At 42.8% G+C, this 15,934-nt stretch overlaps 1 protein-coding gene across 1 annotated transcript in view; it reads left to right on the top strand.

Annotated features, from left to right (window-relative positions):
* Positions 1-15,934, top strand: part of LOC126355981 (ABC transporter G family member 20) — a 382,869-nt gene that overhangs the window by 288,784 nt on the left and 78,151 nt on the right. The window contains exon 5 of the mRNA XM_050006596.1: positions 7,467-7,574. Within this exon, the coding sequence (XP_049862553.1) occupies positions 7,467-7,574 (108 nt within the window). The remainder of the gene's footprint in view (positions 1-7,466; positions 7,575-15,934) is intronic.

Below are 15,934 nucleotides of genomic sequence, written 5' to 3'. Positions count from 1 at the left end.
GTCGTTTCATTTTTTTCTTAACCTCATACAATGATGTCTACATAACTTTGCAGTCTTTGATCTCGTCGCTATAACTGGATATAATATTGGAGACAGTCTGGGTCGATTAAAGTTCTCCATAAACAGTTGCTGATAAATCGTAAGGTTATCTTCGGAGTACTGTACGGAGCTAACTGCAGGAATAGATCTGAAATGCCTAACTGCTGGTGCGGAACTGGCCGAGTGTCCGGGGGGCGTCGTGTTTTGGTGCCTGTCTGCGGAAGAATTCCATGTGCGCAAGTGAGAGGAGGAAGCAAAGTAGCCAGCAGTTGACAGCGTTCCATACTGGCTGTACATGACGCGCTGAAGGAAGGACGTGGAAGCAGGGAGAGGTCCGTGTTTGTGAGTGCCATCTGGAGGCTGCTGCATGTAACTGAGAGATGCCAGGCGAGTGGTGGTAGGCTTTCACCGTATTTGTTGTGTACCTCTTGCTAGATACACAACTGGGAAGGACAGTTGACAATGAAAAATGTTAAAATAAAAACAACAAAATAAATTCGCATCCAGCGAGTGTTCACAATTTTCTCTCCGATTCATACGCGTGATCAGGAAATTCATCTGGATTCTTCTCTTCATTCAATGACGCTGTATTCACAGAGATATGTATTCTGTAATAGCAATATTAACAGTCAGCCCTAGACTGATGTAGCACTTTTCACTCTCATGCTGAGTATATGCTGTTATGATGGGATATAGAACTGAACCTTGATACACGAGCCGGATAAAAAAATGCAAACATTGCGAGCAATGCGTGCTTGAACATAAATACAGATGCTACCCAAGCCTGCAGGTTGCATTGTTGTATCTGGTCACAAATGGCACATGTGCAGTGTCCTCAGTACGTTGCAAGCGTCCGTAGTGGTCAGAACAGGATACTGTGTAGGGGACAGAGCATTATGTCGAAGCCAAATGAAATTGAATTTGGGCAAATTGTTTGTGCCTGTATAGTAGATGCTCCCGTAACTAAGACAGCCGAAGTATTTGCTGTTTCAAGAGACACTATACAGGGATAATGGAAAAAACATCGTCCGCCATGTCACAACGCTGACGAAAGTGTGTGTTGAGCTATCCTGACGGAAGGTCATTGAAAAGGATTATGACGAAAAGTAAGGAGACGCCGGCTGAAAAAGTCGCTGCAGAACTGAATGTCGCGTTCGCGAACCCTGTCAGCGGCAAAACAACACGAAGGGAGCTCCATAATCATGGAATTCCAGAACGAGCTGGAATTCTAGAACCACTCATCAGTGATGTATACACCCATGACGGGGAAATGTGGTGCTGAAGCCATAAAACCTGGACTATGGAGCAATGGAAGAAAGTCATTTGGTCGGGTGAGTCTTGTTTCCCTCTGTTCCAGTTTCTGGCTGAGTTTACCCCAAGATCGAAACATGGCGGGAGTTCGATGATGGTTTGGGCAGCCATATCGTGATACTCGTGGGCCCTAGGGTTACTCGGGAAGGTCGCATTACTGAGAAGGATTATGTGACCAGTTTGGTTGGTCAGGTTCATCCTATGCTACAATGTGCGTTCCCCGATAGTGAGGCTGTGTTCCAAGGCGACAGTATCCCTTTTCATAAAGCTTACATCGTCCGCGACTAGTTTTGTGAGGCTAATTGTCACAGCTCCCATGACCACCAGAGTTAGCAGATCTCAGTATTACTGAGTGTCTCTGGTCTACTTTGGAGAGAAGTGTGCTTCATCGCTACATACCCCCATCATCCTTACAGGAACTTGCCACTATTTTGCAGGAAGAATGGCATAAAATTCCCTTTAGAATCATACAGAACCTTCATTTATCCTTACCGAGGCGTCTGGAAGCTTTTTTTAAATAGCCCACCGTCGGTTTTCCCACGTTTTATCGGGTATGGTAATGTGCTGCGTTGTTGCTGTTTCATACTTGTCTGCGCACTTGAATCCGTAATTCGCAAACAGCGCACTTCCAGTTCCGTCGTCCGAGCATGCCTTTCGGTTCGAAACAACCTTCAACACCACATTACAATTTCCAAGTTATTTACATGTTGAACCCACCTTTTCGAGACTGGACATCTACCATCATACGTGTGGCTTCTACAATGGTACAAATATAAAATCTTAGGAAACAGGTATGTAAAAGCACAAACTATGTGAAATAGTCAACTGGAATGTTTGAAACATTCCTCTGTGACAAATTACGAATTCGTACGGCACAACTGATCGAGATAGCGCCTGGCAGTTGATTCAGATTTACGCAGAGCAAGGGTCAAATTCCTTCTAACCATAGTCATATAAGTTTTGCGTAATTTTCCTTCACTCATGAAGCCAAATGTTTGGGATAGTTTCCCTTGAACAGCACACAGCTTTTTTTCTTGTGCTTCGTCGCTAAAAACCGCGCCGTGAATGGGACGTTAAAGCCCATTTTCCATTCCTTGGATCTCGGAGGATCTAGAGGCGAGTTGAGACTCTACTTCGGTGCATTACACATACTCCGATACTACAATTTGTTGCCGGTCGTTGTGGCCGAGCGGTTCTAGGCGCTTCATTTCGGAACCGCGCTGCTGCTACGGTCGCAGGTTCGAATCCTGCCACCGGCATGGATGTGTGTGATGTCCTTAGGTTAGTTAGGTTTAAGTAGTTCTAAGTCTAGGGGACTGATGACCTCAGATGGTAAGTCCCATAGTGCTCAGAGCCATTTGAACTATTTTTGAGTTACACTTTGTATTCAGGCACCCGCTACAGTATCTGGTTCTAGTATTTTCCCAGTAACGACATTTACGTTACTAATGGAAACTCAATCTTGGTTTTAATCGTTTGCTAAAGCATTATGCTCGTCGCTATCTTAAATGAGTCTGTGGATCGGACAGTGAGCTAAAAGGGCAACAGTAAAACGCGGCGATATCGAGGACTTCAAACTGCTTTGCTGATTCTGAAATTAGGTCGTAATTACAAATCGTGTGGAAGTGCTCTCGTTACGTACTAGCCACACCGAAGGCGAGCAATAACACACGATGGAAAATTCCAAGAACCTTGGCGGAACATCGCTTTCCAGCCCGCTGCGACAGCCAACTATGGTTGCCATTTAATAGCATTCAGTAGCTCCTCCAGTTCTCTATGACTGAAGTGCATCGTAAAGTTGTGATGTAGACAGACGTAAACACACTGTTTTCTACCTAGTAGCTTGCCATCATTCTGTACTAGCAGCAGTGTCACAACGACACATCAGTTGGCTGACATTTTTACGATTTCCTCGGCCAGTTCCATGGTAATGACAAAAACTATATCCACGTACACCAGCACATGAAAGAGAACAAGAAACATTTAATTTCCTTCAACGCACAATCCACTGCATATAATGATGATGCATGTCGCCAGGCAGGAAGCTTCACCTGCGGCGAGCGCGGTCCCATGGTACAAGTCATTTTCGCTGACGCCACTTCGGCGACTTGTGTGTCATGTGAGCATAAAACGATGATGAAGGCAACACAATATCCAGTGCCCGAGCCGGCCGGGAATAGAACCCGGGACTGTCGCATGGCATTCTGACGTGCTGACAAATAAGCTATGGAAGTGGACCTACTCCGCCGCAAAAAAGTAATTTTTTAGATAGTTCACGTTATCTGGTTAGAACTTTTCCAGTATGAAAATACTGCGACTCTTAATCAGTTTTCTGGGAACTGTACTGGATATCCCAAGAGAACAGATCATTTAAAACAAATATACACTGAAGCGCCAAAGAATCTGGTATAGGCATGCGTATTCAAATACAGAGATATGTAGTAAACAGGCAGAATATGTCACTGCTATCGGCAACGCCTATATAAGACAAGAAGTGTCTCGCGCAATTGTTGGATCGGTCACTTCTGTTACAGTGCAGATTGTCAAGATATAATTGAGTTTGAACGTGGTGTTATAGCCGGCGCGCGAGAGATGCGACACAGCATCTCCGACGTAGCGATGAAGTAAGGACTTTCCCGTACGACCATTCCTCGAGTGTACCTTCAATATCAGGAATCCGATAAAACATCAAATCTCCGACATCGCTGCGGCCGGAAAAAAAGATCCTGCAGGAACGGGACCAACGACGGTTAAAGAGAATCGTTCAGCGTGATAGAAGTGGAAACCTTCCGCAAATTGCTGCAGGTTTCATTGCTGGGACCACAAGTGTCAGCGTGCACACCATTCAAAGAAACATCGTCGATAAGGAGTTTCGGAGCCGAATGCCCAATCGTGTACTCTTGATGACTGCACGACACAAAGCCTTGCGCCTCGCCTGCGCCCATCAACACCGACATTGGACTGCTGATGACTGGAAACATATTGCCTGGTCGGAAGAGTCCCATTTCAAATTGTATCGAGCGGAAGGACGTCTACGGGTATGGAGAAACATCATGACTCCATCGGCCGTGCATGTCAGCAGGTGACTGTTCAAGGTAGTGGAGGCTCTGTAATTGTGTGGGGTGTGTGCAGTTGGAGTAATATGGGACCCCTGATACGTCTAGATACGACTCTCACAGCTAACAAGTACGTAACCATCCTGTCTGATCACCTGCATCCATTCATGTCCATTGTACATTCCAAACTCCCCAGACATGAACATTATTGAACATATCTGGGATGCCTTGCAACGTGCTGTCCGTCTAGATACGACTCTCACAGCTAACAAGTACGTAACCATCCTGCCTGATCACCTGCATCCATTCATGTCCATTGTACATTCCAAACTCCCCAGACATGAACATTATTGAACATATCTGGGATGCCTTGCAACGTGCTGTCCGTCTAGATACGACTCTCACAGCTAACAAGTACGTAACCATCCTGCCTGATCACCTGCATCCATTCATGTCCATTGTACATTCCAAACTCCCCAGACATGAACATTATTGAACATATCTGGGATGCCTTGCAACGTGCTGTCCGTCTAGATACGACTCTCACAGCTAACAAGTACGTAACCATCCTGCCTGATCACCTGCATCCATTCATGTCCATTGTACATTCCAAACTCCCCAGACATGAACATTATTGAACATATCTGGGATGCCTTGCAACGTGCTGTCCGTCTAGATACGACTCTCACAGCTAACAAGTACGTAACCATCCTGTCTGATCACCTGCATCCATTCATGTCCATTGTACATTCCAAACTCCCCAGACATGAACATTATTGAACATATCTGGGATGCCTTGCAACGTGCTGTCCGTCTAGATACGACTCTCACAGCTAACAAGTACGTAACCATCCTGCCTGATCACCTGCATCCATTCATGTCCATTGTACACTCCAAACTCCCCAAACACGAACATTATTGAGCATATCTGGGATGCCTTGCAACGTGCTGTTCAGAAGAGACCTCCACTCCCTCGTACTCTTACGGATTTATGAACAGCCCTGTAGGATTTATGACGTTAATTCCCTCCAGAAATACGTCAGACATTAGACGAGTCCATGCTATGTCGTGTTGCTGAGTATCTACGTGTTCGCGGAGACCCTACACGATATTGGACAGTTTCTTTGGCTCTTCAGTGTATTTTGCCAAGCGTTGCTGCCATCGTGTAACTATTTTAGAACTCGGCATAAGAATAAAGCTGTCAACGTGATTGCTCATCTTATCTGGTAATAACGGAGGTACAGTTAGTAATCAATGCACATATTTCATATTTTCTTTCTAGGATGGCTTGGTCGCTGGTTAGGGATCGCGGAATGACAGTAACTCGACCTTGGAGGTCCGCTAGAAATCAACGACACGATTATATTTGACAGGATATTTCAAACACTCCGCAGAACCTTTGCCCTCATGCTTTTAGGTACCATCAAGAGACGGGCGCACTAAAACAAAATCCTACGCAACAGGCAGCTTACTTAAGGTGTTAACATATGTAAACAAACGGGACAGTCTTCAAACAGAAAGTGCCTGCGTCGCTAGTACAACGTTCAAGCACACTCACACACACACACACACACACACACACACACACACACACACACATACACAGTGAGAGAGGGAGAGAGAGAGAGAGAGAGAGAGAGAGAGAGAGACAGTCAATACTAAAGTCGTAACAAACAAAACAAATGACGCTAAACGTAATGTTTACATTTTCGTTGTTTTGGCTCACTTAGTATAATGACAGTGGCTGCATGTAGTAACCGGAAACAAGAAATTAGCGCCTCTCTACCTGGCCAAGGTAGGTCGTATGGACCTGTTTCTAAATACGGCCCAGTCCAAATCCAGTGAAGATTGCCTCTCATACTTTCCCGCCCTCATTCCATTTTAGTGCCTTTCAGTCCATTCCTTTGCTCTTCTCTCAGTCCGCCACCCGTCCCCTGCTTCGCTCTCCATCTTGATCATGTCTTTTGCCCCTCTTCACATTTTACCCCAGTCACAGAACTGCGATGGAAACGGCACCCACGGCACACGACCCGTCTGACACATGTGTAGGAGAACAAATGGATACACATGAACACACAGTTGGTTCCTGTATCAGTCACGGATGAGAGATGCTAGCAGACGTATCCGGAGCCCCATTTCATCCCATGTTGACATCCTCCAAGCGAGAATACGTCCAGTACTTGGCCGACAGTTACCTTGTTCGTAAACATCAAACATCATCTCGTCTCATAAAAAAAAAGGTTCAAGTGGCTCTGAGCACTATGGGACTTCACTTCTGAGGTCGTCAGTCCCCTAGAACTTAGAAATACTTAAACCTGACTAACCTAAGGACAACACACACATCCATGTCCGAGACAGGATTCGAACTTGCAACCGTAGTGGTCGCGCGATTCCAGCCTGTAGCGCCTAGAACCGCTCGGCCACTCTGGCCGGCCCTCGTCTCATCAACATTGTTCTCCAGTAAATGTTTGGCCCTAGTGGCGGAGAGGTTCTAGGCGCTACAGTCTGGAACCACGCGACCGCTACGATCGCAGGTTCGAATCCTGCCTCGGACATGGATGTGTGTGATGTCCTTAGGTTAGTTAGGTTTAAGTAGTTTTAAGTTCTAGGGGACTGATGACCTCAGTAGTTAAGTCCCATAGTGCTCAGAGCCATTTGAACCATTTGAACAACTTCGATGTCTTAGTTATTGCTCCAGTTTACTGCACTGCGCACCATCCCGTTTGCACAAACCGTGTTACAAATAAACAATAGCGTACTGTTCACATTCATCGGATATCGTATTTAACAGTGTACCTTAACGTCCGCTTGGCGCGCTCCTGTCGCAGTGTATAAAAAAATTAGAAATGTGTAACCACTGTATGTGTTAAACTTGTGGTTTTAAGCTGCAATGAATACAGTTGTTCACGGATCTGTGCCTGAATTCTAGATTCTAAGGTTTTTTTGTGAAGTATAGGAGAGGGCTTGAGAGTTCTGCTCTGGTGAGATCAAATAACTAGAAAATAAAAGACTGTGAAGAGAGTTCGTGTGAAGACAGCGCGGCGTTTTGTGTTGTTTCAGCGGCGGTCAGCAGCGGCGGGTGTCGTTCGCCGTGGCGCTCATGCACGACCCGGAGCTGCTCATCCTGGACGAGCCCACGGTCGGAGTCGACCCTCTGCTGCGACAGAGGTCAGTGTCAACAGCGACATTCTCTGCGATGCACTACACGCAAACAGCCAACAATCAATGCTAAACCTCAGCCGTCATGAACACTAATTATCTCTTCTACGAGGCGTGTTTTTTAAGTAAGTACCGTTTTGAAATTTAAAAAAAAGACGCGCTAAGATATCTCAATAATTTTATTTTTACATGAAAGCCTGCACCTTAATCTACTTTTCTACATAATTTTCGTCAATATTGAGGCACTTGTCATAGCGTTGTACAAGTTTTTGAATACCCTCCTCATAGAAGTCTGCCGCGTGACTTGTTAACCACTGCAACACCACTGTTTTGACTTCGTCATCGTCTTGAAGACGCTGACCGCCCAGGTGTTTCTTCAAGTGCAGGAACAGACGGTAGTCACTGGCCGCAAGATCGAGGCTGTACGGAGAATGATCTAGAGCTTCCCATCGAAAATATGTTATGAGATCTTTGGTCTGATTCGCCACATGCGGACGGGCATTGTCTTGCAGTAAAGCGATGCCCCTGCTGAACTTCCATGGACTGTTGCTTTGATTCTGGTGTGACGTATGCCACCCATGTTTCACAGCCCGCAACAATTTTGCTTAAGATATCACCTCCGTCGTTGTGCACATCCGCCAACATCTTCGGTACCCAACGTGCGCACAATTTGCGGTTATTCAAGTGCTCGGTCACAATGCCCTACAAAACACTACGAGAAACATTAGGAAAGTCATCCCGCAAGGAGGAAATCGTAAAGCGTCTGTTTTTTCTCATCTTTTTGTCCACTTCCTGCACCAGACTTTCATTAACGACCGAAGGACGCCCACTCCATTGTTCATCATGCACATTTGTGCGGCCATCTTCAAATGCTCTCACCCACTTTCTTACCATTCCATCACTCATAATGTTGTCTCCGTAAACTGCACAGATCTCACGATGAATATCGATCGCTTTTAGGCCTTTAGCACTAAGAAATCTTATAACACCATACTTCACAGACGGCGGGACTCACGGTTATCGGAGGCATCTTAAACACTCAGTACACAACGTAAACAAGGAAGAATCAGACTATAATGGCGTCAGTGCGTAGATTAAGGTACATGCTTTCACGTAAAAATTATTGATATATTTTAGCGCGCCTTTTTTTAATTTCAAAACCGTACTTACTTTTAAAAAAAAGCCTCGTAATATTTATAGTGATACGAAATGTAAATAAACAACAGGTAGCATTAGTGTAGTTAACGGTTTTCATGCATATGAACCATAGCTGTTAATTGTATTTCTAGTAATATGCAAAACAGATACTCCCCAACAACTCCTTAAGTCAACATCCTCCACGTTCGAATAATGAAACAAGAGATTTTTGAAGCTGTTACTCCCTCATCTTCAGGCAGATAGCCTTGTTACTTCTTCTTCTTCTTCTGTTTCTTCCTTCCTAAATTGTTAGGAATTCTCCTGTTACGTCCTCTTTTTTGGCAAATATAAGATATTTTCGGAGATAATAACGCAAAGACTCTATATTGTTGGAGGAGCAAACTGGGTTCAGGAACGGTAAGTCCTGCTCAGACAACACATTCGTCATGAGTCAGATAATTGAAAAGCATGTGAAATTTAATACAGAAGCACACGTGTTCTGTAGTCACTAAATGTCAGCCTCTGACAATGTAGACAGGAGAACTGGTGGGAAAAAATAAATGGGAGAGGCATACTACATCATTTCTTAAAAGTAACCCAATAAGTGTATCCAGACTCAGAAATTGTCGTAGGTGGAGAAGAGAATACAACAAATGTAGGCAGTTTTTTCGATACTTTTTAATATCTATCCCCATCAATCCAAAACGTTTCGAGATTGGATTAATAGAACATAAGGAAACGTAAAGGCGATGGTTTCAATGCTTCAGGTGTTCTGTGTAGTCCTCCGCTCTTGCTTGAGTACAACATACAGTACATTCAGAGATACATGTGATACTTTGTGAAAAGTCTTTTTTCGAATGTTTTTCAACTCGCGTGTCACATTGGCTTGAATGTCATCAAAGCATTGTCCCTTCGTGTGAATTCCTGCACTTTGTCGTCACCCGTGATGATTTTTTTACAAAAAAGAACTGTACGTGTTTTGCTGTTCATTGAAGTCCCAGCACGCGTCCAAGTATTGTTGTCTTTGTTTTGGAGTCACTGTGTGCAAGAAATACTTTACACATTTTTCTCTTCTTCAAAACATCCCGGAGAATTCTTAAACACTTGTGACAACAACGTTGACACATACGTCCACACGTCCACTACTTAACACCATCTGCTCATAGGTCACTATCTGAACGTACATTTGTTGTTTGCAGTTATTAGTTCAGGCTGCGACGGCAGTTACTTCCCTGTCGTCACTTATATGCTAGGAAAAAAAGATCAATCTCGGAACATAATGGACGGACAGCATATATTGATGATATGTTGAGGCAATGGCTGAAAGAATAGATTTTTACACCCATAACTTTAATTAACGAAATTATTTAGTGAGAACACTCTTTGCTAATGACCAACTTCTTATGGCTCACAGTAAGGACACTCTTCCAAAATTCATTTATAAATTAAATGTAAATGCCAAGAGACATAACCTAACAGCCTCGACCCAAAGAAACAAAGAAATTATAGCTTTTAAAGGTCAAGATCCGGTCCCAAGCAACTTGTATTAAACTAAAAGAAAATAGAGAAGCACTCCGTCTGTAGGCCTCAGGTGGCTCATCGGGACCATCCGACCGCCGTGCCCTCCTCAGCAGAGGATGCGGATAGGAGGGGCGTGTGATGAGCACACCGCTCTCCCGGTCGTTACGATGGGTTTTTTTTTGACCGGGGCCGCTACTCTTCGGTCGAGTAGCTCCTCAATTGGCATCACGAGGCTGAGTGCACCTCGAAAAATGGCAACAGCGCACGGCCGCCCGGATGGTCATCCATCTAAGTACCGGCCACGCCCGACAGCGAATTAACTTCGGTGATCTCACGGGAACCGGTGTATCCTCTGCGGCAAGGCCGTTGCAGGAAATTGGGAGAGTGGAATGAATTCAAATTTTTTCATAAACTGCAAAGATATACCAAAAAACTGGCAAATGCAGATGCATTAGTGACACAATATAAAGAACGATGAATAAAAGGTTGAGAAAACAAACGCTACGAACGTTCTACTAAACAATGGTTATGTTAGATATGTTTTACGGCAGTGAGACTTGGACATAACAGCTGTCTAAATACTAAAAGTTTTTTGTCGCAGTTTTTAAATTTTAATAACTTACGTAAAGACCGCTTTCTCCATTGCTGACAATGTTAGCTTTACTAATAATAGGCGCAACTGAACTAAGAATACAGGCTGCAGAAACGAGGCTTTTAATAAGAACAGCTGGCTGCAGACTGTCAGATATGATAAGGAATACAAAAACCAGGCAAGAAATGGATTTAGAAGCACAAATGAACAGATCAGAGAGTATAGAAACAAATGGAGAAATCGTGTAACGAGAGTACACGAAAATAGAATTCACAAGTTAATAATGAACTATCGGCCAATGGGGAAAAAAATCAGTAGGTAGGCCAAGAAAGAGGTAAAGAGATGAAACAGAAACTAACTTCAGATAATAGAGGCACTGAATAATAGGACATGACAGGCAAAGACCTGAAACTAGAAGGATGGAGAAGAAGAAGAAACAAGAATATTTACCTGAAGGTGAGGGAATAATGCCTTCAGAACTCCTCTTGGAACAAATAAGTAATATTATGCAACATTTGATTCTACAGTCGCTATGAAGTTGTTAGAGGTTACACCATGGTTCTCTCTGAGTAGTAAGGCTTTAGCCAAAAATTTAAGTTTGTTTTCTTATCAAGAGTGGTCATTTTCGGCCTTAGAGGCCGTTTATAAATGAAACCTACAATAATGAGAAACATATATCGAATGTATAATGCTTAAACCAAAATGTAAGTTATATAATACTGTTAAATATAATGCAGTATATTTTAGCAGTTAAAATTATTACACTTCAACAATGTCTTTTAACTTTCAAATGTGATGTTAAATGGGTCTTCGATCTCTTATTGGTAGAATAACTTCATAAATATAACTAAAAACACAAATTAGTAGATGTTCTACAGTATTAATTTATTTAGTTAGTCAAACTTTAACTAATTGTCGTTATTTAGGGAACGATCTAATGAGCAACACTGAAAAGGACGTTACGCAGAGTGAAGTGTAAACATGGTGTAAATATTATCTTTGATAGCGTAGCAGTAAAGTAATTGTTAATGATCAACAGCAAATAGCTATAAACAGAACAGATCAGAAAAAAAAACACTGAAACTAAAACTCGAAAAGAACAGTACGTTCATATGTGCGGACGTAAGTGGAAGGGAGAATGACAACATTAGCCAGTGACATTTTTGTTTCTAACTCACTCTCTGTGTAGAATACTTTTTCCATGTTTTTCACCAATATTGTACCATCTTTGACGATGATAGTAAGTTAAAGTATGATGATGGCCCCGCAAGCCAAAAACCAGTAAGAGAAATAAATTAATACTGTAGAAAATCCACAATATTGTACTTTTCATTTAAAATTTCGGATATGAAATAAAGACTCATTGATAATGACACAGATATGCTGAAAATTGTTTGTCGAAGTGAAAGAGGAAGACTGGAGACTTTCTGTTGTTGCATGGACATGTGGATATTACCTCTATCATTATTCTGCAAATAGTGTTACTGGAGGACACGAAAAACCAATGAATTATCATCAACACGAGTGTTGAAATTTCGTGACAGATTAAAACTATTCACCGGAGCTAAATTTGACCCTGATACACGTTTTCAATCTGAAAGGAACTTTCAAAACAATGAATATTCCGCTACAGAGTGAAAAATTCAGTCTGTAGACGTATATTCTTATTTCAAAAGTCGTATTTAGATAGTCATATATCACGCATATTTAGGAAAATCAGTCTAGCAGACTGAAGCAGGTAATAGAGTCGTTATATCCGTTGTCGTAATGCGTCTGCGTGTCTGCCTTTTGAGATAACATTCTTCACGATGGTAACGTTGTCTTCCGTGGCTGTCACGGATGCTGGAACTGGATGCGAAGAATCCGTCACATTAGTGATGCTGTCCTTACAATCCTCAATAAAATCATATGTTGTGTGCCAGTCACATCGCTGTCATTTCATTCCACTGTCTTACGCTGGCGAAGAGGCATTACTTTCACAGCTTGAGTAAACAGTTCAACATGCATTCGTCGCTTCTACTTGACGTTATACTTCTAGATCCCTTCCAACGGTTCGAAATACGTCCGTTTCGAAATATGTTCTGAGTTGCTCTCGTAACAAAGCGTAAATTTCATCTGTTTCTATCTGAAGATCTTCGTCACAACACTATCAACACACTTTTGTTTCGGAACAGCTTTGCGGTTTCCTTTTACATTTACATCAACATGAGTGCTCTGTAATTCACACTCAAGTGTCAGGCAGAGGGTTCACCGAATCTGCTTCAAACTACACCTATACCGCTCCATTCTCTAACACCGTGCGGGAGAAACAATCACTTAAATTTTTCGTGCAAACTCTGATTTATTTTATTGCGATTATCATTTCTGCCTATGTATGTGGGCGTCAACAAAATATTGTGATTGAAATTTCGTGAAAAGATCTCACCGCAACAAAAAAAGTCTATTTGATTTAACGATTGCTACACCATCTCTCGTATCATATCTATGACACATTGTTGTGTTGTGAACACATGTCAGGCGTGTCGTGAGATTTTTAAGGTCTTTCAATCTTCCACAGATAAAATATCTACAACATAAAAAATGTATCACCAAATCGTTTCTTGGAATATCCCAGCAATTTGCAAGAGATAGCTCATCACTATGTGATTAATACTCACGATAATAATAAAAAAGTATGTGCCTTTGTGTTTGCTTTTTTACATGTATGAAAAAAATCACTGTTAACGGTGTCACGAAAGTACTTTGGTGCACCACAATCGAACGCGGTTCTAAGCGTTCTGTCAGTGAAGCATACCCTTTATTTTGCCTTCCTCGCAACATTATCTATTTAAGCTGTTTGTAACTATAGTCGTTAGATATTTAGTTGAAATCGCAGCGTTTACATTTGTGTGATTTATCAAATAAGCGAAATTTAACGGAATCCTTTTAATTCAAAAATGTTCAAATGTGTTCGAATTCCTAAGGGATCAAACTACTGAGGTCATCGGTCCCTAGACGTACACACTACTTATACTAACTTATGCTGAGAACAACACACACAGTCATGCCCAAGGAAGGACTCGAACTTCCGGCGGGAGTGGCCGCGCAATCCGTGACATGGCGCCATAAACCGCGCGGCAATCCTTTTAGTACTCATGTTGATTATATCACACTTTTCATTATTTAGTGACCTCTGGGTAGTCGTTACAGATACTCCTTTTAAAAACGGCATGCACCTCGCAGTTACTTTCACATTCGATATATTCTTTCGATGCTGGTATCTGAATAAATAGATTCTATTACCGCACGAAGTTTATCTTAGAGAAGTCCATTTCTTTGTTCTGTCTCATATTCACATTTTCTGTGCGAGGTATGACTACCGACAGCACATGCCAGACAATCAATGATATCACGTTCATGTAATTCCGGTGGTAATACTGTAGTGTATCACTGTTACACTGTTTATATTTGCTAGTAGTTTCACTAATGAGTGATCAACACTGTTTAAACAAACACGAAAAAGGAAGTTTAGTTACTGCCCTTATCTGAAATGATATGGATGAATTTACCGTAAGAGTTACAGAAAGAAGGAAAAAAGAGTAAATTTTAATTTCTCGTGAAGAAGAGATCATCAAAAATGGAGTACAAGCTCGGATTGGAAAAGACTGTGAGTGGAAATCGACAGTGTTCTTTTCTGAGAAAACCATGGAAAATCTATTATGCAAGGACGTGCGGGGTTTAAACCGCAGTCTATCCGAATGCAGGTCCAGTGCGCAACCCACTACGCCACCTCGCTCTGTGTAAACAATGGTAGTGAACTGTGACGTGGCGCTCGCCACGGGATAGCCGGTTCGAATCCTGGTGTGGGAAGGAAGTTTCACTGTCGGTATTTGGGCGGCAATTGAAGAAGAGGTGATAACGTAAAGTTTACTAATCAGTAAGCTTTGCACCAATGTCCTGAACTGAATTCTAAACCTCTTTACACTGTCTCGTGTAATGAGAGCATGTGATGATTGGGCTATCGGAAGGGAGCCTGCGATCCCCTTGGTGCAACGCGTACCTGGCGACTTGGATCCGGCGTCCTCAGCTGTCCTAATCGAGGCAGACTGCTGTCTCTGCCGTCTTACTGTCTCAAGAAAGTTATCAAGCACAAACTGGGTGGTTCGAAAACGAAGAATAGATTTCAGTTGTTTGTTTCAGAGAAACTACGACAGAGAGATACACATGCCGCATGTCACTGGATAGTGGAAGATCCAAAGTTTTATGTTCGCACAGCCACTATACCGTACACTAGACATTAGCACCATGCGTTGCTCGAGAAACATCGAATCGATATTCCATTTCATTCTACACTCGAATCAACATGTGCTATTCAACACTTCGTTTCCTCAGATCTTGAAGAGTAGCTGCCGTAGATGGTACAAAGACTCTGTCTCTTATGTACCCACCCACTAGCACAAAAAAAAAAAAACAAAAAAAAAACGAACGAGGTGGCGCAGTGGTTAGCACACTGGACTCGCATTCGGGAGGACGACGGTTCAATCCCGTCTCCGGCCATCCTGATTTAGGTTCTCCGTGATTTTCCTAAATCGTTTCAGGCAAATACCGGGATGGTTCCTTTGAAAGGGCACGGCCGATTTCCTTCCCAATCTTTCCCTAACCCGAGCTTGCACTCCGTCTCTAATGACCTCGTTGTCGACGGGACGTTAAACACTAATCACCATCACCTAGCAAAAAAATCGCTAGGTGTGTCGTCTGTGACATGGCAGGCCAAAAGCCATGAACAAAAACTTGCCCATCTTTCCAGTCTAACGTTGTGGGAAGACACTGTTAAGATGACGTCGCAACTCAAGGTGAAAGTGCGGCAGAGCTCTATCATTCATAAGAATGATATTGGAATCTTCGCGAAGTTGATGAAACAATCAATTTTGCAGAATGTCCAGATATGACATTCCTGTCACAGTTTCCTCCGCAAATCTGAAATGTTCGTAAATTTGTGGACAGAAAGGGCACAAAACAGATTCAGTTTCGGAGAGGCTCTTTCTGCTCGACGACAACGCCAGGGTTTTGTGACCCCCCCCCCCCCCCAAATATTTACAGTATGGCGGTTTACTTTACCCGATAGATAAAACGTTGATTC

This window comes from Schistocerca gregaria, chromosome 3, assembly GCF_023897955.1.
Source record: "Schistocerca gregaria isolate iqSchGreg1 chromosome 3, iqSchGreg1.2, whole genome shotgun sequence".
Lineage (NCBI taxonomy): Eukaryota > Metazoa > Arthropoda > Insecta > Orthoptera > Acrididae > Schistocerca > Schistocerca gregaria.
This window is presented reverse-complemented; position numbering and strand designations above follow the sequence as displayed.